Source organism: Trematosphaeria pertusa (genome assembly GCF_010094035.1).
Source record: "Trematosphaeria pertusa strain CBS 122368 unplaced genomic scaffold BU26scaffold_2, whole genome shotgun sequence".
Lineage (NCBI taxonomy): Eukaryota > Fungi > Ascomycota > Dothideomycetes > Pleosporales > Trematosphaeriaceae > Trematosphaeria > Trematosphaeria pertusa.
In genome coordinates, this window is record NW_022987213.1 from 1,983,483 (window position 1) to 2,008,915 (window position 25,433).

At 53.5% G+C, this 25,433-nt stretch overlaps 10 protein-coding genes across 10 annotated transcripts; 5 read left to right on the forward strand and 5 right to left on the reverse strand.

The window, feature by feature from the left end:
- Positions 1-845: 845 nt before the first annotated feature.
- Positions 846-2,839, reverse strand: BU26DRAFT_527695 (MFS general substrate transporter; the record flags this gene model as incomplete). Its single annotated transcript, XM_033830796.1, has 5 exons — positions 846-1,061; positions 1,114-1,906; positions 1,962-2,314; positions 2,531-2,617; positions 2,699-2,839. The coding sequence occupies 5 exons, from the start codon at positions 2,837-2,839 to the stop codon at positions 846-848; spliced, it is 1,590 nt and encodes a 529-aa protein (XP_033689698.1).
- Positions 2,840-3,650: 811 nt separating this feature from the next.
- On the reverse strand, positions 3,651-4,226 carry BU26DRAFT_559359 (uncharacterized protein; the record flags this gene model as incomplete). Its single annotated transcript, XM_033832692.1, has 1 exon — positions 3,651-4,226. The coding sequence occupies one exon, from the start codon at positions 4,224-4,226 to the stop codon at positions 3,651-3,653; it is 576 nt and encodes a 191-aa protein (XP_033689699.1).
- Positions 4,227-4,645: 419 nt separating this feature from the next.
- Positions 4,646-8,300, reverse strand: BU26DRAFT_500404 (uncharacterized protein; the record flags this gene model as incomplete). The annotated part of the gene is made up of 6 exons (XM_033826496.1): positions 4,646-5,269; positions 5,320-5,775; positions 5,912-6,284; positions 6,595-6,672; positions 6,727-8,137; positions 8,282-8,300. The coding sequence occupies 6 exons, from the start codon at positions 8,298-8,300 to the stop codon at positions 4,646-4,648; spliced, it is 2,961 nt and encodes a 986-aa protein (XP_033689700.1).
- A 494-nt stretch (positions 8,301-8,794) lies between these two features.
- On the reverse strand, positions 8,795-9,820 carry BU26DRAFT_546858 (uncharacterized protein; the record flags this gene model as incomplete). Its single annotated transcript, XM_033831860.1, has 1 exon — positions 8,795-9,820. The coding sequence occupies exon 1, from the start codon at positions 9,338-9,340 to the stop codon at positions 8,795-8,797; it is 546 nt and encodes a 181-aa protein (XP_033689701.1). The 5' UTR covers positions 9,341-9,820.
- Positions 9,821-10,206: 386 nt separating this feature from the next.
- On the reverse strand, positions 10,207-13,881 carry BU26DRAFT_143758 (uncharacterized protein). Its single transcript, XM_033819860.1, has 8 exons — positions 13,502-13,881; positions 13,371-13,446; positions 13,077-13,322; positions 12,429-13,027; positions 12,119-12,366; positions 11,841-11,931; positions 10,488-11,787; positions 10,207-10,438 (listed from the first exon to the last, which is right to left on the reverse strand). The coding sequence occupies exons 1-8, from the start codon at positions 13,566-13,568 to the stop codon at positions 10,390-10,392; spliced, it is 2,676 nt and encodes an 891-aa protein (XP_033689702.1). The 5' UTR covers positions 13,569-13,881; the 3' UTR covers positions 10,207-10,389.
- Positions 13,882-16,527: 2,646 nt separating this feature from the next.
- On the forward strand, positions 16,528-18,213 carry BU26DRAFT_514563 (uncharacterized protein). Its single transcript, XM_033827866.1, has 2 exons — positions 16,528-17,418; positions 17,472-18,213. The coding sequence occupies exons 1-2, from the start codon at positions 16,742-16,744 to the stop codon at positions 18,055-18,057; spliced, it is 1,263 nt and encodes a 420-aa protein (XP_033689703.1). The 5' UTR covers positions 16,528-16,741; the 3' UTR covers positions 18,058-18,213.
- An 835-nt stretch (positions 18,214-19,048) lies between these two features.
- Positions 19,049-21,287, forward strand: BU26DRAFT_143788 (AAT family amino acid transporter). Its single transcript, XM_033819861.1, has 5 exons — positions 19,049-19,461; positions 19,584-19,791; positions 19,852-20,133; positions 20,182-20,353; positions 20,404-21,287. The coding sequence occupies exons 1-5, from the start codon at positions 19,200-19,202 to the stop codon at positions 21,229-21,231; spliced, it is 1,752 nt and encodes a 583-aa protein (XP_033689704.1). The 5' UTR covers positions 19,049-19,199; the 3' UTR covers positions 21,232-21,287.
- A 278-nt stretch (positions 21,288-21,565) lies between these two features.
- Positions 21,566-22,390, forward strand: BU26DRAFT_143819 (uncharacterized protein). Its single transcript, XM_033819862.1, has 3 exons — positions 21,566-21,834; positions 21,890-22,025; positions 22,285-22,390. Exons 1-2 carry the CDS (start codon positions 21,611-21,613, stop codon positions 21,939-21,941), a joined length of 276 nt encoding a protein of 91 aa, XP_033689705.1. The 5' UTR covers positions 21,566-21,610; the 3' UTR covers positions 21,942-22,025; positions 22,285-22,390.
- A 576-nt stretch (positions 22,391-22,966) lies between these two features.
- Positions 22,967-23,350, forward strand: BU26DRAFT_559364 (uncharacterized protein; the record flags this gene model as incomplete). The annotated part of the gene is made up of 2 exons (XM_033832693.1): positions 22,967-23,120; positions 23,190-23,350. The coding sequence occupies 2 exons, from the start codon at positions 22,967-22,969 to the stop codon at positions 23,348-23,350; spliced, it is 315 nt and encodes a 104-aa protein (XP_033689706.1).
- A 567-nt stretch (positions 23,351-23,917) lies between these two features.
- Positions 23,918-25,383, forward strand: BU26DRAFT_546863 (uncharacterized protein; the record flags this gene model as incomplete). Its single annotated transcript, XM_033831861.1, has 2 exons — positions 23,918-24,641; positions 24,713-25,383. The coding sequence occupies 2 exons, from the start codon at positions 23,918-23,920 to the stop codon at positions 25,381-25,383; spliced, it is 1,395 nt and encodes a 464-aa protein (XP_033689707.1).
- Between the last annotated feature and the right edge of the window lie 50 nt (positions 25,384-25,433).

Below are 25,433 nucleotides of genomic sequence, written 5' to 3' on the forward strand. Positions count from 1 at the left end.
GCCGCCCAAACAACGTCAGATGAGCTCGACTAATGGAACAGTTTCGTGGCTAGGCCCGCAGCCTCCGCGATTCTCCTCGAGTCGGGGGATATGCGTGACGGCCGTTGCAAGAACTACGCGGCGCAGATGGCGTCATCGTACACGGAACGGCTGGTCGTTGGGCTGAGAACGAGTGAATATGCATATGAGGCAATGCTACAGTATAAACGCTCAAGCCCAACCAGCAAGGCAAACGAAGCATGGACTGGAGCATTCGTGGTTAGGTTTGGGGGCCAGGGGTGAAAAGATCGGGAGGGATTTGTCTCCGAAATACCTGCCGAACGGGTCGGGACGAAGAATGCTTAGTCATACTGAGATGTGTCAGGGTCCAGTTAGCGCAACACTTCGCACCCCTCACACCTAGCCATCACTATGACGCCACGGCGAGAGGTGCGATAGACGCCTCTTCTTCGTATGAATATCTCAAAACATACCCTTCAATGTCAGAATCTGTTATGTCTACCTCTTGATAATCGCGAGACAAGACGTCAAAAGTCTGCGCGGCGACTGACTCCCGAAGGTTACTGCGCGGCGTCATGCAAAGTCTAACTGTCGTATAGGTCTGCATTATAGCGTAGCGCATCATTCTTCGTCATATCATTCCTTTGCCTGGTATTTTGGAGGCCCTCAGCCGCCTTTCGTGCCAGCGATTAGTCGACAGAAAGAGGGCCCCAGGTACTTCAAGCTCCAGGGCACGCACTTAGTATTGCTCCAACGCACAGGGCGTCTTCCGCATCGCACACTTTCGCCAGTCTCACATACTCTGGAAAGCCGCTTCGATTATCCGCCCGGGAGCATCTTGGGCACTACACCTGAGCCTGAGTGCGACGCATCTCCAACATCCTCTGACGAACCTCAGCCATCTTCTCCTTGTCCGCCTTAATCTTCTCAGCCCACCTGCTGCGCTCTCGAATCACAGGTCCCTTCCAGTAGAAGATGTATACTGGAATGCAAACCAAAACCGACACAGCGAAGAGCAGCAAGGTCGAGTTCTTCGTGCCCAGCTGTTTGTACATGGGTCCCTGCAGCTTCGGTCAGTAAAGGAAACAAATAAGCTGCGCAGCAGTCACTTACCGTATAGAATGCGCACAAGCCAGCAAGCAGGTCTCGCGAGAAGCCATTGCCGCCCGTAGCACTCGCGCTGTACTTGCCTCCGTACGCGGCGACCATATAGTCAATCGTGGCATAATAGATTGCCATGTTTGCAGCACCGATCAGTACGGCAAAGACGAGAGGTGCGATCCATGGCAAAGGGGGGCCGGTAACGGTAAACGCGCTACCGAGAAGTCCCATCGGCAAAAGCGGGGCCAGGAAGAGAAGCCACCAAAGACGACTCTCAGGCGTGAGAGTAGGGTCGCCCGCCGCTCGCAAATGATTGTGCCAGCGAATGACCGGGAAGAAAGAGGCGTACGCCGCACAGTAGCCGATGAAGAGCGCAAACATCGCCATGCTAAACTGGGTCGGAGTAAATCCCCACTGCCCGAAGACGATGCCGTAGGACTCGAGAAAGCTAAAGATCAGAGCGTCGCTGAAGCCACTGAGAAGGGATAGGCACAACACGATGGGCTCGAACAACAGCATGTGGTATGGACGCCACATTGTTTTGACGGTTTCTCCAAAAGAGAGACGTTGGCGGAGTCTCTTGGTTTCGTTAGGGCCATAGACGTTGCATGCCGGATCCCGCTTGCGCAGTTTCTTGGCTGCAGCATCGAGCATGCATGTTGAGCGTGTTTCGGGGACGGAGCAGGCATGGATGATCTGGACGACGCCGCCGAATATGAGCTGGATCCAGAAGTTCCAGCGCCAGCTCAAATACTGCTCGATGGGGCCGCCGCAGATACCGCCGATGACGCTGCCCACACACGACCTAGCGTTCCACTTAGTATTGCACATGGATCTTCATAGGGAAGGGAAATACTCACCAGAACGAAGCCCAAAGAACTGCGTACTGCTGCTCCTCTGCATCGAACATGTCGGCAACCATCCCTAGAGTGACCGATCCGCCGGCTGTAGAAAAGCCACCAAGGACACGAGCCGCTAGTACCTGGTTCCACGACGTGCTCGCACCAGCGAGAGGCTGCCAGACGTTGATGAAGAACAGCGAGGCCTGCATAATCTTCCAGCGGCCGAACTCCTCAGACCAAGGCGCCCAGAATTCGCAGCCGAAAGCGTATGTGATGAGGAAGCCAGCCATGCCATCGCGAGCGCGGGTGATACCGTAGTGTTCGTTGAGCGGGTGGACCGCGTTGGAGTAGACGGCTGCGTTGAAATTCATCTGGACGTGACTACGTTAGCCAGTGCGTTGATGGTTTAGCTATGCGAATAGGGAATTGAGGGAGGTCAGGTAAGCCGGCGGATAATCAGACAGCCCGGAAAAGTGAAAACCGAGCCTGAAAGCCTTCAATTCTCTACTGTATGTCTGAACGGGAAACGATCAAGTCGTCGAAGGCGTCCACGCCCTTCAAAGTGAAGGCGACAGAGGAGTGCTTACGCTCGTCTGGCACAGTGCGACCACGGTGAGGATCCACCATTTCCTCTTGTTCGAGAAGGCGTACGCCGTGTGCTCGTAGCCTTCGATCTATCCGTCATTAGTACATCATCCACGAGAAGAGGTATGCATGGAAGCCCCTCCTGAAGGCCCTCAATACATAGTACGTACCTCGTCTAGGATAATCTTCCCATCTGACCGAGCAGGGGAAGTCTCCTGGGTCTTGACGAAGGAGACCTCAGGCTGGGTGGCAGGCCATTTCTCGCCGCCCGTAATGCCGCTTGCATCACTCTCGTGGCGTGTTTCCGCCATGTTGATGAAGAAGTGTTGTTGGCAAGTGTTGTTTATTTACCCCTTGAAGTACTCCAAGGTGAGTTATGTCAAAGCAGACTGTGGGGTATGGGGTATTTAAGTGTGTTCAATTGTCGAAATTTAAGTGTCTGTGGGGTGGCCGGATGTTGGGCGGCGATGACACTGGGAGCGGTTGGGGTTACCGAAATCCCAGCATGGTGAGCGCATTTCCAATACAGTCGGCACCGGTTGCTCTTCCTTCAACAACGGTTCGAAGTTCCCCAGCTTCGGGGTTAATACGCGCAGCCGGATAGAACGAAAGACGGCCATTAATTGGCGGGAGTTATGCTGCATCATACGACGAAGCACTTCCGGATGAGGTATACCAGTGCCAATCAGGGGTGGCGAGGCTGCGCCCTTGCCATGCGCCCATGAAGCTCGAGCCGGACCGCTCTTCGAACCATGGTACGCCGGTGTGGGGGTCCGCGCCGGCAGTGGTGCCCACATGCACTCCTCCACACTCAGCACTGCGGCCTGGTCAGTACTATGGTTCATATTGCACTGGAGGTGCGCCATCGCCATATTCTAGCTTCTAAACTTTTTCTCCGCTCACCACTCATTACCACACAATATTGTTTACACGCCCAAATGAAGAACCGTTCCAATCTCACGGCGCACTGACGGCCTCCAAGTCATGGGACATTGGCAAACTTGAATTAAAGTGCTAATCATAACTCAGATCCCTGACTGCTCTCAACATGTATTGCCCTCGTTCTAGCCCTCCACCCTCCGATGCATACATCAATGACAGCCCAGGAAACTCTCACAATGCCTACAAGCACCCGACGCCATCCCCTTCCTCACATCCATCCTCTTGGTCCCCATCGCTCTCCCCCTCATCGTCCTCTAGACTCCAAACTACGTCCCTAACCGGCAACAGCGGCTCCCACATCCTGCCCGTCTTCTCCTCAAACTCCCTTCTTAACTCCTCAAAGTAGCTCTCCAGGTTTGCCTTCGCGATGGTAACGTCTCCGCTTCCGCCAATAAACTTCGCGAAATACGAGGCCGGCTCAAGCTGCGCTTGCAGCGCGGAAGACATGTCGTAGGTGGGCGGATATTGATACTCGCGTGCAGTGCAGGAGGTGGTAATCGAAAGTTCTGAGGGTATTCCTGATTGGGGTTTGTATGTCGTGAGCGTGATTGCGGGTGTCGTAGCTCTGCTCTTGTGCAGTGTGGCTGTTGGGGATGGCTTCGGAGCCGGCGGCGTTTCGATGCTTTTTGATTGCGACAGTGACGACGTGTCTTGTGGTGAATTCTCAGTCTGATTTTTTGGAATCGTGGAACGAGCTTGCTGAGTATGCTGCTTTCCAGGGTGATGGTGAAGGGTCGTACTTTCTTCTTGTGCCATGGGTGCGGAATTTGAGCTACCTGTTCGCGTCAGAGAACGTGAAGAAGTCCCACAGCTTTAAGTGTAATGCAAACGCCGCGCGAACACCCTGGCATTGACAAGTGTCTCAGCTCCATTGTCGGTGTTTGACCAGAACAAGACATGGCGCGTTTGCGCGAGACGTATAAGCATTTGAAAACAATGCTGCATTCTTTCCACGCAAAGATCCCATCAGCAGTACCGACCGCGAGGAACTATGCAAGCAAATAACGCCCAAAAAGGAAAATGGTCTGGACAACAGCCTCCCTCCTGAAATGTCCTTCATAGCCACCATGAGGGCCGGCTTTCAGTAACCACACCCTTCGATCCATCGTTGTTCCATTTCCCAAGATCCTCATCTTGTTTCTTCACATCAGCATCAGTAAGCTTCCAGCCGGCCTCTACTCGTCAAGTGCAAACCTCACCTTCGCTGGCTTCAAGGGTTCCGCCTTCTCCTCGTCCTTCCTCTCCTTCTCCTCCTTGTCCTTCTTCTCTTTCTCTTTAGCGTAGAACTCAAGTGCTTCTTGCTGCTTCAGCAGCTCTAGACTCTCCTTTTCCTCGTTCAACTTCTGGTGCTTGTTGTAGAGCTCATATTCCTCTATCTGCTGTCGGAGGAACTCTGGATCATTCTCCAATGCGCCGATATCGGAAAAGCCATCGAAAACCTGCTCTTGCTCTTTCTTCAGGTTTGGGCGCGGAGAATTCGGGGGCACCGCAACATCGCTGCCAGAATCTTCGACATCTTCGAGAGGCTTGAGATCTTGGATAGTGCGAGGCACTCGCCGTAGGGCTAGACTTCTGTCGTGGTTAAAGGAGGAGGAGTCTGTACGACCGTTCGTTCTGCCCCGCTGCGCTCGCTCGGGAAGAGGAGGCCTCGGGCCCAGGGACGTCTCTCGCATCTTCTGGCTGCACTCCTCAATCATCCTCCGTTTCGCAGCCTCTTGGTACTGAACCTGCTGCTCGTGCTGATATTCCAACATCTTCCCGTCGTTCTCCCACGCCTTCCATGAACTGCTTGGATCATACTATAGTCTCGTCAGTGACAATGAAGTTGGTGCGAAGTCCGCTAACTCACCAGTTCCTTCAGTCTAGCCTTGACTTCTGAGTCCCAAATTTGAATGCGACGTAGCTTGTCGAGCTCCATTTTGATGCTGGGGTGCAATCCCTCGCTCTTCTTCTCGAGAAGCTTCTTCCGTAGGGCTTTCTCCCGAAGCCAAGCCGCTTCCGTTTTGAAAGGGTCTGTGAGAGGCGAATAGGTGACTAAGTGGCCATTCGAGTATCGAACGAGTTGGCCTGTGCCAAACCGGACCCAGCCATACTCGCCATCTGGACCGAGCACCTCTCCAGTAGGCAGCGGTGAAAGCGAGTTTCTGCTCCGCTCTAGATTTTCGAGTCGCTCGCGTTGCAGGCGTTCGTTTTGAGCCTCGTGGAAGAGGCTCTCAACATCTTTCGTACGCTCTTCTCGTTCCCGGTGCTCGGCTTCTGCGTCGTAGCCCTCGGGGATTTGAATGTCAACAGAGTAGAGATCCTCCTATGGATCATGAATGCCGTTTGGTTGCGGAGCGTCTGGGCCTGGCAGAGGCTGGGGCTTGGGCGAGTTCGGAGGCGTCGGTCCGGGTGAGGAGAGAGTGGGTGGATGGCTTGGAGAGCCTGGAAGAGGGACGGACGCTGGAGATGGGGACCTGGGCGGAGCAAAGAACCATTCTGACGAGTTGGTTGCTCTCCAACGACCGTCGAGTGATTGGAGCATAGCCAATGCGATGACGTGCCGGCGTATTAGCGAATGCCGGAGTCGTATAAATGAAGTTGGGAAGGATAACGGGGTATTGGATATAGCGACGGCGGAGCGAGACAATGGTGCTGGGCAGAGCAAGAGAATGGCGCTGTTGTCTACGCATGGCCACGGTGAGAGAACGCCAGGTATGCGGCTGGCGGTCCTTGCCGGCGGCGTTGACTGCAAGGGCGCTCTTTCCAGAAGTGTGGTCGCGCGAGCTCCGAGCGGGCAAGAGGCAGAGCATCGGAAAATCCGAAGTCTCCTTGCTAAATGCGCCTTCTCAGTGGAACTAGTGACTAGTTGATTACAAGGTTACGATCAAGACGCTCATTATTGTCAGATTACAGTCAACAATGGACGACAAACTCCGCCTGATGGAGGGTCTGATACTCTGTTGCCTTAGTGGACTGATTATTTTGGCCGCCCTCTTGATATATACATCCTGCCGAGCAATTATCCAGCCTTGAGGCCTTCGGGATACCAAACGCCGGCCAAATCCTGCAGCTCTCGCATGGACGAGTACGATAGTACAGTACCCCCTTAGCTGTGCAGCCTAAGAAGTGCTCAAGCACGCACGTTTCAGCCATTAGATGTGAGTAACCGCGGAGGAACTTTGGCGATATTGCAGAGAGGAGGAGGAAGCCAAGATGGATGCTGTCCTTAGTTAGTCTCATTGCCATGATGCAGCTGCAAAGGAACTTACTTTACTTGCGTCCCACCCCCTTATAGACAATGATACCGGCGTCGTCATCGTCATCGTCATCGTCCTCGTCCTCGTCATTGCTATCGTCACTAAAGACTGCCCGGTCGGAACCGAAGGAACTGTCGCCAGCATCGGACTCGAGAAAGTCCTCCGGGGAGACGTTCATTTTCGGGGCCTTTGACTGAAGACCATCGACGCCATACATCTCGCGCTCATGTGCCGTGAATGCCGCGAGCTGCCAGGCGGATTCAACCTTAGCATAGAAGCGGTCTAGCTCGGCAGCATCCATTGCCATCATCTCTTCAACTTTGGCGCGTCTCTCCTTGATGTTGATTTCCTCCTCCATTTTCTGAATGTCGAGTGCTTTGCGGTACCGGCCTTCCCACCACTTCTGGTGATCTGCCTGGGTGCGCTTGTAGGTTTGGTCGAAGCTACGTGAGTCCAGAGAGTTCAAGAACTCCTCGTTGGCGCGCTGATAGGGTTCCACAAGAAGCTCCTCCTCCATCCACACGATCTGTTGGATCTTGACGTGACGTTCGTAGGCTTCCTGGGGCACTGTATCCGGCTCCTCGACCACCCGTGCCTGGCATTGTTGGAGAAGCTGCTTCTCCATTTCAAGCCCCTTCGAACAATGAGTGCTGGCATGGCTTGGCATGCGATCGCGGTCAATACGTACCTCTTCTTCATTGTCCACGCCGTATTCCTCCATTTGCAGCCGCCTCGCCACGTCCTCGTCCCGCGATGCCATTGAGTCAGGGTCATCGACCAGAGTGTCCGTAGCCGTGAAGGCGGAATCCCGTCTGGACGGGGCCCGCCAAGCGGTGGTGGCCTCGGGAACAGCCCATATCAGTTTGGTGGGTGCGGCAGCGGGAGCCGGCCGAGAATTCTGCGCTGAGGAAGCAGGAGCGTTCAGGCTGGCAGACAGTCCGCCAGACTCGCGAGTATTGACCGCAGATGCTCGAGCCCTTAGATGCGGAGGGACGTAAGCACTCGGGGGAGTGGCTGGAGCAGCGGGTGTAGCAGGGGATATCGCTTGCTTCTGTGGGGCTGGCGGCGAAGAGACTGGAGTCTTGAAGCCATCTCGAGGCGGGCCGGAGGACCGTATTTCAGGCTGGGGCCAGCCCTCCGCTAGAAGCTCCGCGGTCGTAACCTGCGCCTTCACGGGCTGCGGGTTCGTAGACTGGAGGGGGGAACTGAAAATGCCATTGCGAGCAGGGCTGACACCGCTACTGACGCTGCGAGTGTAGTTTTGGTAGTTCTGGCGGCGAGCTTTTTTTGTCTTGATCTCCGGGTCCTGGTTAAACCGGAAGTCCTTGATGCCGCCGGCCTTGGGAACACTGTCTGGGTCAGGCTCCCAGTTTTCCGTTCCCGGTGGCGGGTCCGGAAATCCGGCGTTGAATCCGAATGGATCGCGCTCTGGGATGGAGTGTCAGCAAGCGCATCTGAACTGGCGTCGGGGGTAGCTGTTGCCTCGCTTGGAGCGGGCAGTCCCCAGCCTGACGGCGAGGCAACAGCTACCTTGCCAGACATGTGGCGTCGCAGCAAGATGAGAAGCCTTACGTTTGCGAAGTCCTGGCATGCTGCCTCGTATTGCGAAGCGGACGACGGCGCCGAGACGGAGCGAGGATTATTGTTGTTGTGGTGTTGTGGGCGTTATGCTGAAAAATTAGACGACGCTTTATGTGAAGCCGAAGTGAAGGCGAGTCGCGCCCCCGGTCCCTTGGGCAACGCGCTGTCAGGTGAGCGCGAGTGGCCCGTGCCCTTCACTGCTGTCGAAGATAGCAGACGAGATTCAGACGAAGAGACCAATCGCCGGTGAAGGGTGACTAAGCCAGAAGGATCATCGATGGACTTGTTCTTGGTGCAGTTGAAATGATCGAAATGATCGCTCAGAGCGTGAAAGAGAAGGACCTTGGAACGAGAGCACGATCACAAGACAAGCATTAAAAGCTACTAGGGAATCGAAACTGTCCTAAGAGAGACACCTTTATCCGTCCAAAATAGTCCAGCGACAGAAGATCCTCACTTGACCAGCCTGGCCAACGACTTCCCGAAGTCCTCTCACTCCGCCTCTTATAGCAAGAGCCATCCAGCGCCACCAAGAGCAGCAACGCCCCAGATCGCTGCCACTACGCCCGCAGTCTTCCCAAACGCCGCCGGTCCAGCCAGTCCCGCACCACCAGTCTCCTGCCCACCCTGCACTGAGCCCGTAGCTGTCGAAGCACCGCCAAACTGCGTCGGAATGTTCCCCGCTGTGATCTCGGCCAATACCGAGCCCAAGCTTGAAAGCACGCCTTCCACGTCCTTGTAGGGAGTCGCCGCAGCCGTTCCCTGGAATGGCCCGTCCGTTACAGTGGGGTCCTTGCAGACGGGGATATCGTAGATTTCGCCGGCACATTGAGCGGAGGAGGAGCAGCAGAAGCCGTTGCCGCAGTCGTTGTAGTTGTCGCCGCAGACGAGCTCTGGATCGACGTCGAGACGGCGCATCAGCTGCGTGGGCTCGCGGCGGAATTGGGCAGCGTATTTGATGCCGGCGGGGAGGGCCTTCGGCTCGGCTAGCGGTTCGGAGACCGCGGTGATAGCGAGCGTGAGAGGGAGGAGAAAGGTTGAGAAATGCATCTTGATGGTGGGCTTGAAGGGGTGGTTGTTCGAGTTCAGCGATTGGAGTTGAGAGTGATATGAAAGAAGCAGAAGAGAGGAAAAACTTCCAAGAGAGCGACAGAAAGGTTGACGAATAAAGAGGAACAGACTCAACTAGGGGGTTCTTCTACGCGCCTTATATCCAGTAGACAACGACCAATTTCTCTCACCTTATTTCAGTGTCGTATCTTCCTGCGGTAGTCATAGCCACATCCGCACTTGCATCCGCACCCATCCCCTGTCAAGCTGAACTTCCGTATTGTAAGCCGCCGGGCTTTCGGATCTTCACCCCACGCAAATGGTTGTGGACAAGCGCCGTACTCTATCTAATCATCCTCGAAGCATTCATCCAGAAGGCAGCAACCGCCCCAGACCTAAACGGTCTTAGTTCCTTACTTGCTTTCTACTCTGAGCGCTCATTATTAGACACGGGCCGGCGCTTGTCAAGGTATCGATATGAGGTCGAGGGGTAGCGTTGCAGAAACGTTGTGGAAAACGAAGAAAGCGAGCGGCTCGTGTGATGATGCGAGGACGCACGGTCCGTGGCCTCGTATAACTATGGCGTTCAGGGGTTCTATCGATCTAGCGTCTCAGCTTCAGGCCTCCTTTCTCTCGACCAATTATCGCAGAAAGCGAAAATTCGCGGCATTTTGCTTGGGTTGAGTTCAACATGGCTGTTTGATAACGTCGACATGAGGAAATGGAGATCATCCCGTCTATCTACCGAAAGAGATGAGGCTTTCTGAGTGCCTGAGTCGGCGTACCAAATGTCAAGTCGCTGTCCAGAGCTAAGCTCTCTTCACACTCTCCGCTTGATGAGCGCCAAACGACTTGAAGGCCTTCAAACTGGCTCATGAAGCAGCTACCATCCTAGTTCCGTAATGACACAAGAAAGGCAGGGAGACTGTTCGTTCAGAATTGAGCATCTGCCTGGTGGTGGTGCTGTGCAGCCTTCTTGTCAGCCCTCAAAAGCTTATCTCCACTTCGCACTGCTTCTACATCATCCATTATCCATTACACTGCACTCTTCATTGCGGCTTCGAATTGATCGGCGACACCGCACCAGACCGGTATTCGCTGGCGAGCAGGTTAGCAAGACTCATAGGATTCGGATAGATGCACCTACGTATAGCCAGCGTGGGGGCTTAGCATGCCGGATCCGGGCGGAACGTAAGTATAAGGGGAGTTGTTCATCGAGTCGGCCCCTTGACTGTAATAGCTCTGCGCTGCACCACCCCCAGCGACGGGCGAGTATGGCTGCGGAGATGGTAGGGAGTTCAGGCTGATCGCTGCCTCGTCCATCTTGCCGTATGCCAACGTTGCCGCAGAGCTTGCTCCAACGGCGCCAATCGTGTTTCCGGAACTCAAAGGAGCTCCTGTTGTAGGATCTGTCGCTCGCGGATACAGCCCACCAATGTCAACTCGCTTCCTCCCCACCAGGCGGATCCAGTCAGTCCGAGAAGTACCTGGTGGGCAGTCGTTGGTGTACAAGAAGGTGGTCAAGATCCGCCCAGCAGACGTCTGATCGAGATATCGCCTCATGTTCGATGGTGTTGCCCGTCCAACAAGTATGAAGAAGAGCGCGACCACGCTGATGAGCGCACAAAGCGCTAAAACAAGGAAGGCGGGAATACCGTAGCGAAGGTGGAATCGTACTCGGCGCGTGTACACTGTGATCGGAACTTGAACCGGCGCTTGAGCTTCGTCGCGTTTTGCTAGATTCTGAAGCGGTTCGGACGGCAGGTGGCTCTTCGCACCCACAACAGCGTTGGCGCTAATGTCTGTCCAGATGAGGTTAATGATTCTGGCTGCTTTCGTTGCATTTCGAGAGTACTCTTGCCATCGATTGTATATGGCCAAATTGGTTTTACCAGTGTAGTCCGGGATTCCATAGCCTCCGTTCGCGTCGACACCGTCCATGTTGTAAGCCACCGCCATAATGCCTGAGTAGAAGTCTACGCCAGCTAGATTCTGACTCGAGCTGGTTGGTGAGACGCCTAGAATGGTGGATGCCAACCCAGGGAGATACAAATACTCTTGCCTGGCTGTCGATATGTTCGGATGATTGTCATGCTCCGGTAGAGTGATCCCCCACACCGGATTGACATCTCCAAGTCTCAACCCCAAATTTTCGACAGCCCATAGCGGCTTCTCCTCATCTGTCGCATAGGTTTTTGGTTTGATATCGACAACGTCCAGGGAGTGCAGCCCAGCCGTACCATTGTATCGGAACGAGACAGTCTTTATCGATGTTTTGGACGCAGATGCGCAGGAGTACATCGGGATTGTCCACTCGGTGCCAGGGTCAAACAAGAGGGACGCGGAGCCATCCCGTCTCCGAGCCGCGCCATAGATCATGCCACAAGAGACTGCGATATTTGAGATATTGGCAAAATTGAAGTCGTCGCTGTTCGAACATGCCGGCGCTAGAGTAAGACGTTAGTACTAACTAGCTAGCAGATATTATAGTTTTCCCTACCAATGTCGGTGAAGTTGGATTCCACGATGTTAAAAGGGTTAGGGTAAGTCGAGTTCGAGAGCGTGCCGTTCAACAGGGCGTCGGGTAATTGCTGCGTGGCTTAGGTTAGCCCTGTACGTGTGCATTTGGCATATCTTGACACGGCTTCGGTGGAGAGTGTGGATGGAGAACCGGGCATATATGGACGGAAGCGCGAGAGGAAATGAGAGAGCACTGGAATTTGACTGAAGGGCTTCAGGGTCCACAATGCGTAGGCTCGGGGACATGAGCATACATACCAGGAAGGCACCGTATTCCCCATTGATGATCAACTGATCATACGTGGGCTTGAAACTCGTGAAATCGGCTAACTCTAGAGGGAAAGTTTTTCCAACAGTCGAGCTCACATATTGAAATCTCTGTGGAAACTGCTTGTTCTTTGGGTTAGTAACGTTGAGATAAAACATGGAGTATACATTGCTGAACCAAGCAGCAAAGTACGCGCGGTCCCGTAAGTTAGCGTTTGCCCAGGTCTTGTTTTGATCGTCTAGCGGGAGAATCAGCATGCCCGAACAGGCGCTATGACAACGGAGAGCTAGTAGGACTTACACGAAGGGATGTCCTTGATGAAGTTTGCAAACCCTCCATGATCGGTGATGACTATATTTTCCACGCTCGCTAGGGCGTCGTTCGAATACGGTATGTTGAAGTCCAGAGTAATGTTCAAGTCGACGCATTCGGTTTCTGGTTCAATGAAGAGAATGTCCTCCGACCAGCGGCTCCCGAAGGGAAGCTGAGGAGGCGTGGAGTGATTTCGGAAGCCTATGCCGCCGGATTTCGTGTCCACAATAAGGCCCGCGACAGCTTCCCAAGCATCGTTAAGCACCATTTGCGAGAGATGCCGGTAGTCACCTACGAGATATGGCTGACCATCTCTCATGAATTTGTCCTTAAGTACTTTTCGATAAGTTCTCCACTGGATGTCAAACGTGCTTGCGACTGTCTGTGGTAGTTTGGACAAGCCGGCGCTGTATATCTCTGTGATGTTCTTGGGGAGCCGGACGTCGTACCCCTCTGGGAGATCGGCGGTGTACATGGTCTCGTTGAAGCTCTCGTTGATAACCGTATTTGACCATGGGCACACTGCAGGTCGGCCAATGCCCCAGCACATCCGAGACGGGCCGAAATCATTACGCCTCGGGAGAGTCCTATCGAGTTCAGCAAACCAATCTCTCGGCTAATGGTGGACTGGCCCACCCAATGCCCATCGAGGAGTTGTCTTCAGCATAGCTAAAAGTCTCCTCCTTCAGGCCATCTTCGGGAACGATCGTCTCATAAAGCCCAAGTGGAGTGACAATAGAGGCGATCGTAACGAGGAGAAGGAAGAAGACTTCGAAAAGAGCGATCAATCTGATGCTACCCCTGACTCCGCGTACGCTTGCGGAATCTGACCGTAAGATTGTTGGCCAGTGTGAAGAATGCAACGTCCTTCCCACCACAGACCTGAAGAGGTCAGTAACGTAGCTCAGTTCGAGCCAAGGGATGTCATACCATGTTGCCGCAGTATTCTCCTTCTTCAAAACCCCGACTAGGATCAATGGAAATATCGTGGGCACCGCAAACTGAACTGCTCGAAGTTAGCGTATTATCCGCACTGGCCGTGGTTCTAGGACTGTTTATACCGACAAAGATGCCGGCGGCGATCAGACCGGCAACGGTACCGACGCTGAAGCTATCGATATGCACCATTGTAGTGTTCGAAACGACGAAGCTCTGGAGTGAAAGGCCGGGTCGTGGCTCGCAAGGGTCTTAGTGTGCAATCGCGACGCGCGATGGTCGCAGCCCCCATTGATAAAGCCATGAGCGTGTATAACAAATTACGGGCCCGTTTCGAAATTGACAAGGTGAAAAGCGTTAAATTAACATGCTTCCAGTATTCTGGGCTCAAAGGATCCCCATCTGGAGAGAAATACGACGATACGAAGATAGTCAGGGGTAAGTACAGCTTGGCGGCTGTACTTAGATCCACAAAGCATGGCAACAGCTTAGCATTCTTCTTTGCAGCATCTTCCCTTTTCCAGCGGCCAAAAATGGTATTTTCCGGACCGAAATCAACACCCAGCGGACGGCTGCTGGAAGACTAGGCTACTGGGGGCTCTTCCTCGCAAGAGAGGAGCTAGAAATCGCATGGCGCTAGTTGTGTGTGAGGAAAATTGAACTCTCGTTATCGTTGCCGCGGCTCATTGCAAGCAAGGCTGCTGCAGCCTCAGGGGGGCTTTTCAAAGGGTTTTCGGGAGACATGGAGCTGGCTGCACGCCATGGGTAATCTTCAGCCCGATTTTCTCGACGGTGCGATCCCTGATTTGTTAGTTTTAGATGACGTTGAACTACAGTAGGTCAAGAAGAGGGCGCGTGCGAACCGCTTGGATGCGATTGGATTCTATTCCAGGTATCCGAAGCCTCACCGACGGGATGGCGTTTGATGGTGGTGGAAGCGTGGGAGGACGGGAGGGGATACCTATCACCTGAAAACTCGCCTCGGCTTTCACTGTGCCGACGGTTAGCGGCTTGGCACTAACCCCAACTCCGCGCAAACTCGTCGTCACACTGCGCACTCCACTCTCGTCGGGCGGCATCATTTTCGTGTCGAAGCAACAATACGCGGCCCCACAATTCAGTGCATGCAATTATCCGCGCTACATACGTGCCGATGTTTCTTCAGCCGAATCCATACTGAAGGTAAACCTGGTAGTGAATAGCCAACTCTGACGGCCTTCACATAGCTTTGCCGATGACTCTGCCAGCAACAGCCATGTAGAGTCGAACCTAAAGGCTCTCATCCTCTTCGTAAACATCCCTTGCGCTTCGTTCACCCCGACTTGAACCCGCAGAGGCCGTCATTCCCGTCTGTGAGTTGCTACGAGTGGAGTCTGCACTGACTTCAGCTCCATTGCGACATTGCTCAGCCCGGGAGGTACAACAGAACGCAGCAGGACGTAGTGGATCATATTTACCAGAGGCTGGGCTTTTTATTCAAAGTTGAGACTTCGGTCGCGTAAAGTTGTGGCTAACTGACACTGATGTCCACAACATGCTCGTCAGACCCTACACCATCGCAATCAAGCCACTGGAGAACCGGCGCTAGTTTAGCACACAGTTGGATAAGTCAAAAAACTTGGTTTCCGGTTCTTGTAAAGATATCCTCCGCCCCATCAGAGCAAGTCGATATACTCCTCTTCGACCGTTCATTCCTTCGACCCAGTTCTTCATTATGCGGCTCCTGACTGCGCTTAGCGTAGGCCTCGCGCTTCTGCATGGAGCCAGAGGCGACTCCACAGCCCCACTCACACGGGTTTCCTACGGAACCCGCAGATACCTGGTATTATACGTATGGTCTGCACTCATAGCGATTCCTTATACACGAACCATATACGCGAATTTTTCTCTATAGTAAACGCTGATGAACATTCTGGGAAGTCCGAATTCTTCCTCTCTGAGCACGTCTCGCTAGATCACCCGTCCAATTCTGACCCTTGCAGCGACTCGAATGTTGACAAGCTAGAGGAGTCTCTCGATCTTGTGCGCAAGACCTTGAATACTCGTTCGGGGACTTGAGCGTGGGTCCTCCGTATTGCCACATAAAGCACCCACAGCCTGACCGAGATGAAAAGCCAGAATCCATTCAAAGTCCATTACGAAAGGACCTAGTTAAACGATACGCTACACGACGCCACCCTTCATGTCCACCAAGTTCCAAGGCATGTCCGAAATTAGAAAAACGAAGAGAGGGTCCTGCGTGTACGGGTGGACCTTGATGACGGGTTCACGAACGATCCAAATACCTTGACTGATTGATTGATTTTTTTCTCGTTTTAAGTCACCAACCTATAGAGGTTATGCTGACTAACAGCAAAGCAGAGCTTCTGCCTACGCACAAAAGGACTTAAAAGACGCCAAAATTAAGAGAAGGGAACAGGATATCACAGAATCACAGAACCACGGGCAGGTGGCATAAGTCGATAGAAAAGAACGGTTCGGGCGCGGATGAGGGCGTAGCCCACCACGAACCATGGCACGAAGCTGCCAACGAAAAAGGAGCCCCAGAAAGCTCCTCAACAACGACGATGGTCATCGAAATCCAAACACCTTTATCTCGATCACTAACCATAGGGGGACTTCGAAGGACATCTTGAAGATATTTGGGCAGGATCGGCAACTATTTAGAGATCAACTAGGAGAGATTAATCCTATGATTGTTCATATTCTCCTTTTGTGGACCGGCGCCTCCTTGACGCACTGGAACACGAAATATGAAGCTGTGCGATCAAGCGGTGAGCGAATCACACAGCCTCAACCCTGCAAAACCATCGGTCGGTGTTAGGAAAATCACGAGTATTTTTGAGTGTTTGCGAACTGCGGGAAGGGGGACTGGCCAAGCTCCTGTACGGCGAGACAGTGACCAAACCTTCGCGCTCTAAAGCGTCTCGGGCACAGTACAAAGCCGGACCGTTTCAATTCTATCGCCTGCAGGCGCCATTGTTCAATTTATTTGTCAAGATAACGTGTTATTTAGACGAAAGCATGCTTCCTACATCCATGGATGACGGTTGTGAAAGGGTTTACGCTAACCTTATTCGATTAGTGCCTACGTGACGGCGCGTCAACGTCGTAAATGTCTTGGTGCGTGTTTTCACCAGCAGCCAAAAATCGCACATTCAATGCGCAAACTTTTATTGTGCGCTTTGAACTATTGTTATAGTGGGGCGTCGCTTCCAGCTGCCCAGTCCCATAATCGCGCCTTCACTCGCCCAAAGCGACTGCGACTTCATGAACCAGCCTCACTATATACTTCAACACGACTGCCGCAACTTAACCACCATTATTTTGCAACCTCTCCAAACTTTCTCCATTAATCCTTCAAAATGGGCAAGCGAACCTACACGCGACGGAGCATGACTATGGCTCCTTCTGAGCACGATTCACCACCCGACGATAGCTTCAGCCGCAAACGCCGCAAGTCCAACCACCCGACTAGCTCTGAGCCGCAATCTCGTTCTGTCTCCTCGATCTCTTCAAGCACACAACCGCACCAGATGCCTAAGTCGAAGAAGTTCGCTGGACCGATATCGCTGCCTGCCGACGAGATGGATGTGGACGAGGTTCAGAAGCCGGACCCGTTTAAGGGCCTGATTGATCACTACAAGGCCAAAGGCGGACACTATCCTCCCCGCGCGCAAGAATCCCTGCATGGCGGCCGCAAGAACTTTGACCATCTTATGCAGGCGAAGAAAGCGCCTCGACCCGCCGTTTCCACCAAAGGCTGCGGGTCCGGCAATGGCCGCGAGGGGAATGGCATCAATGGATATGGGAAGGCACCACAAAACCAGGGATCAGACATCAGCAAGCCGACTATGACCACATCCGTCCGCGGCCCCGACGAAACATCGGAGACTTCCAAACGCTTTGCCCGTGTGGTCAAGAACGCGCCGAAGCGAGCGTTCCTACTGAGGGAGAAGGAATACACTTCACCGGAGACCCCAGCGCCGTCGAGGGACCTGTTCCGCAAACGTATGGGACAAGACTCAAAGGAAGCTAAGCTGTAAGTATGAGCTCCAGAGCATTCAACAGGCGTTGAGCTAACCCTCGCTTTAGGTGGGCTGAGAACCAATCCAAGTCACCGTTGTTGCGTCTGCCCGCTGATGTCCGCCAACGCATCTATGAGTATGCGCTCGGCGGAAACACGATCCTGATCGGGTTCCAGACCTATGATAATTCGGAGAACAAAGACGGCTCCGCAAAATCGGTCCCCATCTTCAAATATCACTGCGAGGTGATGACAGGGCGCCGCAACCCTTTTGTCGATTACATGAGACCGAAACCCGAGACGTCGAAGGGCTTCACACTGCTCAACGCAGTCTCTCGACAGCTCTATCTCGAGACCTCCGTTTTCCCATACAAGCTGAATAGGCTGGCATTCGAGTCTCATAACGTCATGTTCAACTTCCTCGCTATGGAGCCGCGCCTTACGCGGAAAGAGCGCGAGGCAATCGTCGAGCTGGCTTTGTGGGACCAACTGCCATCCGCGAATCTCCTGGCACTTCTGCCTAACCTCAAGAAGGTACAGTTTGCCGGAGCAGCGCCATTCCGAGGATGGTACCGTAAGATCGAGGGGCACAAGGGGGCGATGCTGATCAAGGAGATAAACGTCGCTGCAAAACCCACGACCAGTAAGGTATGAGGCGCGTAAAGAATTGGAAGAGGGCGCGATGGGTAACTTGGCAATGGTATCGGCTAGCGCTGCACTGTTCCCTACGCACCCTCAAGGCAAGCGGGCTGCTTTGTGGATAATGAAGGGCATACGAAAAGTGGTTTGAGTAGCTGGGCACGAGTTCGGACACCGGAGTCATCATAACCCGGTGGCCGCAGTACGAGCAATGTTTTTCTGCGCATCTCATAGCTGCGCTTTGCATCCTTGCATTCTTCGGTAGGAATCTCGGGACCTGCCGGCGGAAGGTGTAGAGGCTTGAGGCCTTCAGCGTGTCGTAGCGAATGAAAGGCGCTTTACAAGCAAATGTTGAAGGAAGCGAGCCCGCTATTGTCGTGCAAGATCAGATTCTGAGATACAGCGCCAGTTATAACGATAACCTCTTGCTAAGAGGTTTCCGCCGTGGCGATCTGCCGCCAGAGCAAAGCTTAGCGGCGCGCTTGTGGTGAGCCTCCCACGCTCTCTGACGTCATCTCTCCACCACTCTCTGACGGAAAATCAGTTTCAGATCTCACCTTCCCTCCCGAGACATGCCTCTGCACCCTCAGTAATCCTCCCACAGCCTCTGAAGACGTTACTTCTGGATATCGTCGGACTTGCGTGAGTGCTGGGCACGAAACTGGTCTTTCTTGGTTCCGAAAGCTTGAACAGCGATCCTCAGGTTGGCTCCTGCTGATCGTTTCTCGCGCCTTGGAACGGGATTGGCTGCATCGCCCACACCACACCATGAGATCTCAGGCCTCTCACGAGCATGCGCCCTGCATGCAACTGATAAGAGAGTCGCCGCATTTGTCGGGCATCACGAAAATTTAGCCACGCCGTCATTCGCCTATCGACTTTTCGCTTCGAAGGATGGATATTTTGCGGGCGGACCAACAGGATGTCATCCCTTATCAAGGGTCATACGAAGTGGATACCTGCTGTTGCGCGGTTTTACGGGTGTTCTTCCCGGTGCTTTTTCCTGCCCTACCAATACGTGCATCTTGAACAGCTGCCGGTCCGCCTGGTAGGTCGCGTACTTGCGGGGTTTGACAGACAGACGACAGCTACTTAACCTCCCTTCGCCCTGTCTACTCTTTTGGGTCCTTTCATCTTATCCTTCCTTTCGAATCAACATGGCGGACAAAGATGTGGAGAAAGAGTCATACGCACCTTCGGGCTTGCCGCAGTACAGCGTGGGAACGAGTGAGCCCTTGACTGGCTCGAAATGGACGCGCTTCAGGGACAGCTTTAAGCGGAACCCAAACGCCAGGATGGTGACGGAAGCTGTCGATTCGGAGGGAAAGCCTCTTCCGGATCAGCCGCCCGCTGAACCAGCACTGAGCATGAATTTGAAAAACCGCCATCTTCAAATGATTGCTATTGGAGGTTCAATTGGTCAGTACCATTTTTTCCCGGCTATCGATGACCTGGAGTGGGCTTGATAAGGAGTGGCTATCTTCAAAAGCTTCATCCTGAGTTAGATGATCACGTGTTGAGATTGACGAGTCACTTCGCAGGTACCGGTCTTTTCGTCGGTTCTGGCGCCGCTCTCCAAGCTGGTGGGCCTGCTTCGCTTGTACTAGCGTATGGATTGATCGGAATCATGCTGTACTGCACGGTGCATGCTCTTGGTGAGCTAGCTGTAGCATATCCGGTCGCTGGATCATTCGCCGTATACGCTTCCCGATTCCTGGATCCTGCCTGGGGCTTCGCTATGGCCTGGAAGTATGTATTCCATCTTTACTGCGAGGGCAGTCACGATATTGCAGTGTTGACCTTGTATAGCTACGCACTTTCGTGGCTCGTTACACTTCCCCTGGAGATCGTCGCCGCATCGATAACGTTATCCTATTGGCAAGGCGCTCGTGATGTCAACCCTGCCGCCTGGGTAACCATTTTCCTGTTCGTAATCATATCTATCAACCTGTTCGGTGTCAGAGGTTATGGAGAAGCGGAGTTCATCTTCTCTATTATCAAAATCGTTGCTGTTATCGGCTTTGTCATTTTGGGAATCATTATTGACTGCGGAGGCGTACCTGGGCAGCCTTACATGGGCGCAAAGTTTTGGTACGATGAAACAGTTCCCGCACGGTAAACATGAGCTGATTCCCACAGGTATAACCCTGGAGCTTTCCATAATGGCTTCAAGGGTCTCTGTTCGGTCTTTGTTACTGCTGCCTTCTCATTTGCAGGCACTGAGCTAGTTGGATTGTGTGCTGCCGAAACGGAGAATCCGAGGAAAACGCTTCCTACCGCCGTCAAGCAAGTCTTCTGGCGTATTACACTGGTTGGTTCATTCTCTTTCTAACCTGCGCGTATCTGTACTAACAGGACCAGTTCTATCTGGTTTCCTTAACAATCGTGGGCTGTCTGGTTCCTTATACCGACCCAGGCCTCATTGGTTCATCCTCCAGCGACGCCAACGCTTCGCCTTTCGTTATCGCAGTCAAGAACGCCGGCATAAGTGCGGTCCCATCAATCATGAATGTCGTTATTCTTATCGCCGTATTGAGTGTTGGAAACTCCTCTATCTATGGTTCTTCGCGTACTCTCGCCGCGCTGGCCGACCGTGGACAAGCCCCAAGGATTTTAGGCTACATCGACCGCTCCGGCAGACCCCTTGTAGCTATTCTCTTCTCGTCCGCCTTCGGTTTTATTGCTTACATTGTTGCCGCCGGCGATGATACTCGCTCAAAAGCATTTACATGGATGCTCGCCATCTCCGGCCTCGCAGCTATCTTCAACTGGGCCTCCATCTGTCTCTGCCACATCCGCTTCCGAAAGGCATGGAAACTGCAAGGCCATACGCTTGACGAATTAGCTTTTAAATCACAAGCTACCGTCTGGGGGTCCTGGGTCGGCTTCATCTTCAACATTCTCATCCTCATCGCGCAGTTCTGGACTGGCTTTGCACCAGTGGGCTATGCAGATATGACCGCCGGTGAGCGCGTCCAAACCTTCTTCGAGGCTTACCTAGCGTTTCCGATTGTCGTACTCTGTTACGTTGTCTTTAAGATTTGGTACAAGACGAAGTTCAAGCGGGCCCATGAAATTGATGTTTCTAGTGGAAGGAGGGAAATGAATCTCGCAGCGATTCTCGCAGAGGAGCGAGCTGAGCAAGCTCAGTGGCCGCGGTGGAAGAAGGCGTATAAGATATTCTGTTAGTGTGGAGATCCGCCGCGAGCGGACCTCAGAGAGAGTAAAAAGCTTGGAGGGTGGGTTTCAGCTCATGGTTGTATTATATGGGCACTTGCCTTCCGTTCGCAACCATTGCCGCTTATATAGATGCAAGGATCTTAACGCTCTGCGTTGCCAGAACCGTCACAAAGACCTCTCGTGTAGTTAGATGGTCTACTAGGGCTGGTTCATCTGCTGTTACTTCCTTTGAAGGCATTCAGGCGTGTCTACCACTCTGATCACGTGCCAGATACTGATTAGTAATCAGCGCGGAAAGGCCAAAGTTACCAACCGTGCGCTCTCGTCCGTCCTTCCTTCACCATCCCGACCGATCAAATCAGCATTCCACATTGTCCCCCGCAGCAAGATGCAGGTACACTCGAGTGTCAGACGGCGATTGTTTGCTTCTCGGCAACACCCGAAGACAGCATTGCCTAACAGGAGCAATGCCCATCAGGCCCTGCACTTTCAGCACCGCTGGCGTCAGCAACTAACTCATGCGCTGAAGAGAATGCTTGTGTATGCTTGTCTGGTCAGCCCCGAGTACAACTGCGGTTTATTGGGGGCTAGTTTAATTTGCGCTGTGCGACGGTAAGCAGACGTCTTACGTTGCAGAGGGGTAAGTTAGAGTAACGCTTCTTGGCAGGTCCGCTTTCAATGCTCCCTACTCGCACGTGTGGACAAGTTACAACCGCTAATTTCATACTCTTCTCTTGCTTCGCTGCATTTGGCTGCCAGTCGTCTATGGTTGTATGATCAGTAAGCGGGGGCTACTACCTGAGGTGGGTATCACGGCCTCTCGCGACATGGCACGACACACCGGCACGCTCCGCATCATCAGTGCTCTTTAGGGAGCACTTTCTGCTGATGAGCTCAGCTGTCTGCCCACTGAACCGTGACCGCTGCCAGACCTATTTGCGGGGAAGCAAGCCAGCAAGGCTTGGAAGTCAGCCCCCCATTCCATCACATCTGTGCGCTCTGTTAAACGCCCATCCGTACCAAAACAGATCTATGTGTTCGAATTACTGACTTGTGTTCTAGAGAAAGCCCGGAATTGACGGAGAGATCTAGACCAAGAATCACGCGTGCACTAAACAGTTGGTCTCGCACGATTCCACGGATCTATCCCGAAATGTCCAGCCTTCTCCTTCGTCCCAACCTTTCCAAGGATTCGTTACTCACGCGCAGCTTTGTACCCCAGAAAGCCTTCAGTCAGCATCAGCGTGGATCCCTAGTCTCTGGGAGAAAGTAATCTCCGCTCGCAGAAACCAGGCATGGGCAGTCATCGTCAATTACCAAATCCCTCTCTCTAGACTCTCAACGCTACCACATGGCCCATGGGCGACGAACTCTCAGCTGTCAGCACATACTTCTGGTCCGGTTTGAGCAGAGATCTTCAACCGTGTATCCGCATGCGGCCGCACATGGTGCAGCCGCTCATTGAGGGGTATACGTCTAAGGATCGTGCCATCTACCCTAGGAAGGAAGTGGAGCCTATTCCCTCACGATGTACGAAGACCGTCTCTTCAAAACTATCAAGAGCCTAATTCGGAAAACCCATCCTCCCTCTTACACAGGCAGCTTAGCCTTGTGCATCTCGGAATACTATAAAGACCAAGGCGCCCTCCTCTGATTGTTCTTCACCACAGCACTTCCAACCCTCTCTCAAGACTACAACATCCAGCAAAGCTTCAAGCTCTAACCAGCACTTCACGAAAACACAATGGCTCCAATCACCACCACTCTCCTCGCCCTCATCGTGGCCGCCCTCCCTGCCACTGTCACGGCGACCCAGGCTCAGACCTGGAGCGGCACTTCGTGCAACTCAGGTGACCACCTCTTCTGGTCTGGTCATTCGATTGACTGCCAGCAGCTTGGTATGGCTCCTTCCCTCTCCCCTCCCCTTCCCACTCATCTTGTCCCCATACTAATCACGCTCTCCGTAGGCAATGTCCACAGTCTTTCGATTGACAGCCTCGACTCTGGGTGCACCATCACCTATTACTCGGACAGTTCCTGCTCTAATGACGCTACGTCTGCTCGTGTTGGATCTTGCTGGGGCTACAACACTGGTGGCCCGATTCAGTCTTGGTCTTGGGACTGCTAGATACTGAGGCGAAGCCCAGGGAGCTTGACGCGGTTAGTTGTGGCTGCCAGGCAGTGGTTGAAGTTTGCAAGTCGATAGTGATGTCTAGTGCGGAGAAGAGTCACTCGTTTCTGGTGTTGCGCGGTCGGAGATAAGGGGTCGCTCATTCCATGATTGCATGCATTGCTATGAATAGTTCAAAAAAATTAAATCCAGCGGATGCATCCCAACGGCCTCTCTCCTCTCACAGACTCACATCCTCCTTAGCTGTGAGCGCGCTCCGGTAGTTCATACTTTAGTACAAAATTGACTCTCACTCACCCCTCTGTTCCCTCCAGCCTCGACGCTAGCGACCCATTGCAATCCTTCAGGCTGGCTGTTAATTGATTTCTGTATTAGCGTTAGCCTTCGACCTGCGTTATATCATCTTAATGCCTTTTACCTAACCCCCCTCACTTAACCGGACTACCTCTCCATACCAGCTTCAAACTATATCTGAGCTACCGCGCCTGTCAACTTTCCCACCTTTATCAACACCACTCCCGTCAAACCCGCCCTCTTTGGCCTCAACCTACCCAAGCGACTACAATGCACGAACTAATCTCCCACCCGGGCTTGCAATTCTACATCTCCCGCCTCTCAGGCACACTGCACTACACGCTCACTATCGCCTCCCGTCCGCCAAAGCACTTCTCGCTCTCGGACTCCGACTTCGAAGACGTGAGCCCGCAGGTAAAGGCCGAGGGGTTTCGGCACCTACATGGCACCGATGCTAGTGCCGTGGGTCTGGAGCTGAAGATCGTCAAGAATGACGGGGTGCTGGAGATAGTGTTCGAGGGACGAGAGGGAGGTAGGGCGGAATGGAGATTTGCGGGGCTGCAAGAGCAAGGTAGTGTGTACGCGATGGCGAGCGTGCAGACGGAACGTGTGGGCGTGGTGGACGGAGGGACGCAGACAATAACCGCGACATCCACTAGTACAGGTGTACAGACCGAGACCGTCACCCAGGAAGATGTTCAGTACCGAGACCTCACAACCACTCTGGAAATAGACGGCATCTGCATCGTGGACGTCAGTGATAGTGACGAATATGAAGCCCTCTCCGTCGCCTCATCGGCATCCTCGACCTGGTCCGATCCCTGGCCCCGACACATATACCTCAAAGGGCACAAGCTGGGCCGCGGCGCTGCCACCAGATGGGGCGCGATCCACATCGACCGCCAGACGCGCAAACTGCGCTGGACAGAATCGAGCGGCGAGTCGTGGAACAAGCGCAGCGTAAAAGAAGTCATTGACTTGCGCTCGGCCAGCAGTGAGTCCCACCCGTGCACACATCTCTCCATTCCTCCCCAAACCCACGCCCTTGCTAACCCGACGCTGCAGCCGAAGTCCAGTACGAAGCCGGCCCTACCACAAGCCTCCTCCGTATCTGGTATCCCAAGTTCAGCAAAGAGGGCCTAAGCCAGGGCATCCTGCTCGCTCTCCAGGTCCAGAGCGAATTCCAGATGTGGGGAAGCAACAACAAGAAGTCTCTGGGAGAATATCCCATTCGCGATATCCGCGTCCTGCTCGAAGAGATCATGCTATGCGTCGACGCGACGTCCGGCCGTGCCTGCAGCGTGCCGAATCCCAGGACCGCGAGGGGGCCGCATTCAGCTGCTGAGAATGTACCGGGTGATCCAATCTCGGAAGCCGTCCTCATCTTTCCATCGAGCGTGGAGACACTGCGGACGCAAAAGGCAGACGCAGAGCCGGCATGCAAGAAAGTACGGCTAGAGAACGAAAACGATGCCGAGATCCAGAACAGGAAGTGCGATAAGGAGATCCGGATCGACAATATGGTCAGGCTTCTGGACATCGATCTGGAAGAAGACCCTGTGTTGCGGAACCTTTGCGGCCAGAGGAAGCGCATTATGCGACAAAGTGGACGCAATGGCCATTTGGCCCCGAGACACGAAGCTGCCCTGGACATCGTGCTCAATGAAGCAAAGGAACGACGTGCGAAGCTAGAGGCTGATCTGCGGAAGATTGCACGGCAGAGGACGTACGAGTAACAGGAGCGAATGCCCAATGTCCTAGCATCTACTGGGTTTTGGAATCAGCA

What these genes read in the sequence shown, in the direction of transcription:
- BU26DRAFT_143758 (XM_033819860.1), bottom strand. Translation starts at nt 13,568, where the DNA reads ATGGTGCATATCGATAGCTTCAGCGTCGGTACCGTTGCCGGTCTGATC. An exon ending in GAGAATACTGCGGCAACATG is followed by an intron (nt 13,323 to 13,370) that starts GTATGACATCCC and finishes TGACCTCTTCAG; the next exon opens with GTCTGTGGTGGGAAGGACGT. An exon ending in AACTCCTCGATGGGCATTGG is followed by an intron (nt 13,028 to 13,076) that starts GTGGGCCAGTCC and finishes TGAACTCGATAG; the next exon opens with GACTCTCCCGAGGCGTAATG.
- BU26DRAFT_514563 (XM_033827866.1), top strand. Translation starts at nt 16,742, where the DNA reads ATGGGCAAGCGAACCTACACGCGACGGAGCATGACTATGGCTCCTTCT. An exon ending in GACTCAAAGGAAGCTAAGCT is followed by an intron (nt 17,419 to 17,471) that starts GTAAGTATGAGC and finishes CCCTCGCTTTAG; the next exon opens with GTGGGCTGAGAACCAATCCA.
- BU26DRAFT_143788 (XM_033819861.1), top strand. Translation starts at nt 19,200, where the DNA reads ATGGCGGACAAAGATGTGGAGAAAGAGTCATACGCACCTTCGGGCTTG. An exon ending in TGCTATTGGAGGTTCAATTG is followed by an intron (nt 19,462 to 19,583) that starts GTCAGTACCATT and finishes GTCACTTCGCAG; the next exon opens with GTACCGGTCTTTTCGTCGGT. An exon ending in TCTTCTGGCGTATTACACTG is followed by an intron (nt 20,354 to 20,403) that starts GTTGGTTCATTC and finishes TAACAGGACCAG; the next exon opens with TTCTATCTGGTTTCCTTAAC.
- BU26DRAFT_143819 (XM_033819862.1), top strand. Translation starts at nt 21,611, where the DNA reads ATGCAGGTACACTCGAGTGTCAGACGGCGATTGTTTGCTTCTCGGCAA. An exon ending in TTAATTTGCGCTGTGCGACG is followed by an intron (nt 21,835 to 21,889) that starts GTAAGCAGACGT and finishes GCTTCTTGGCAG; the next exon opens with GTCCGCTTTCAATGCTCCCT.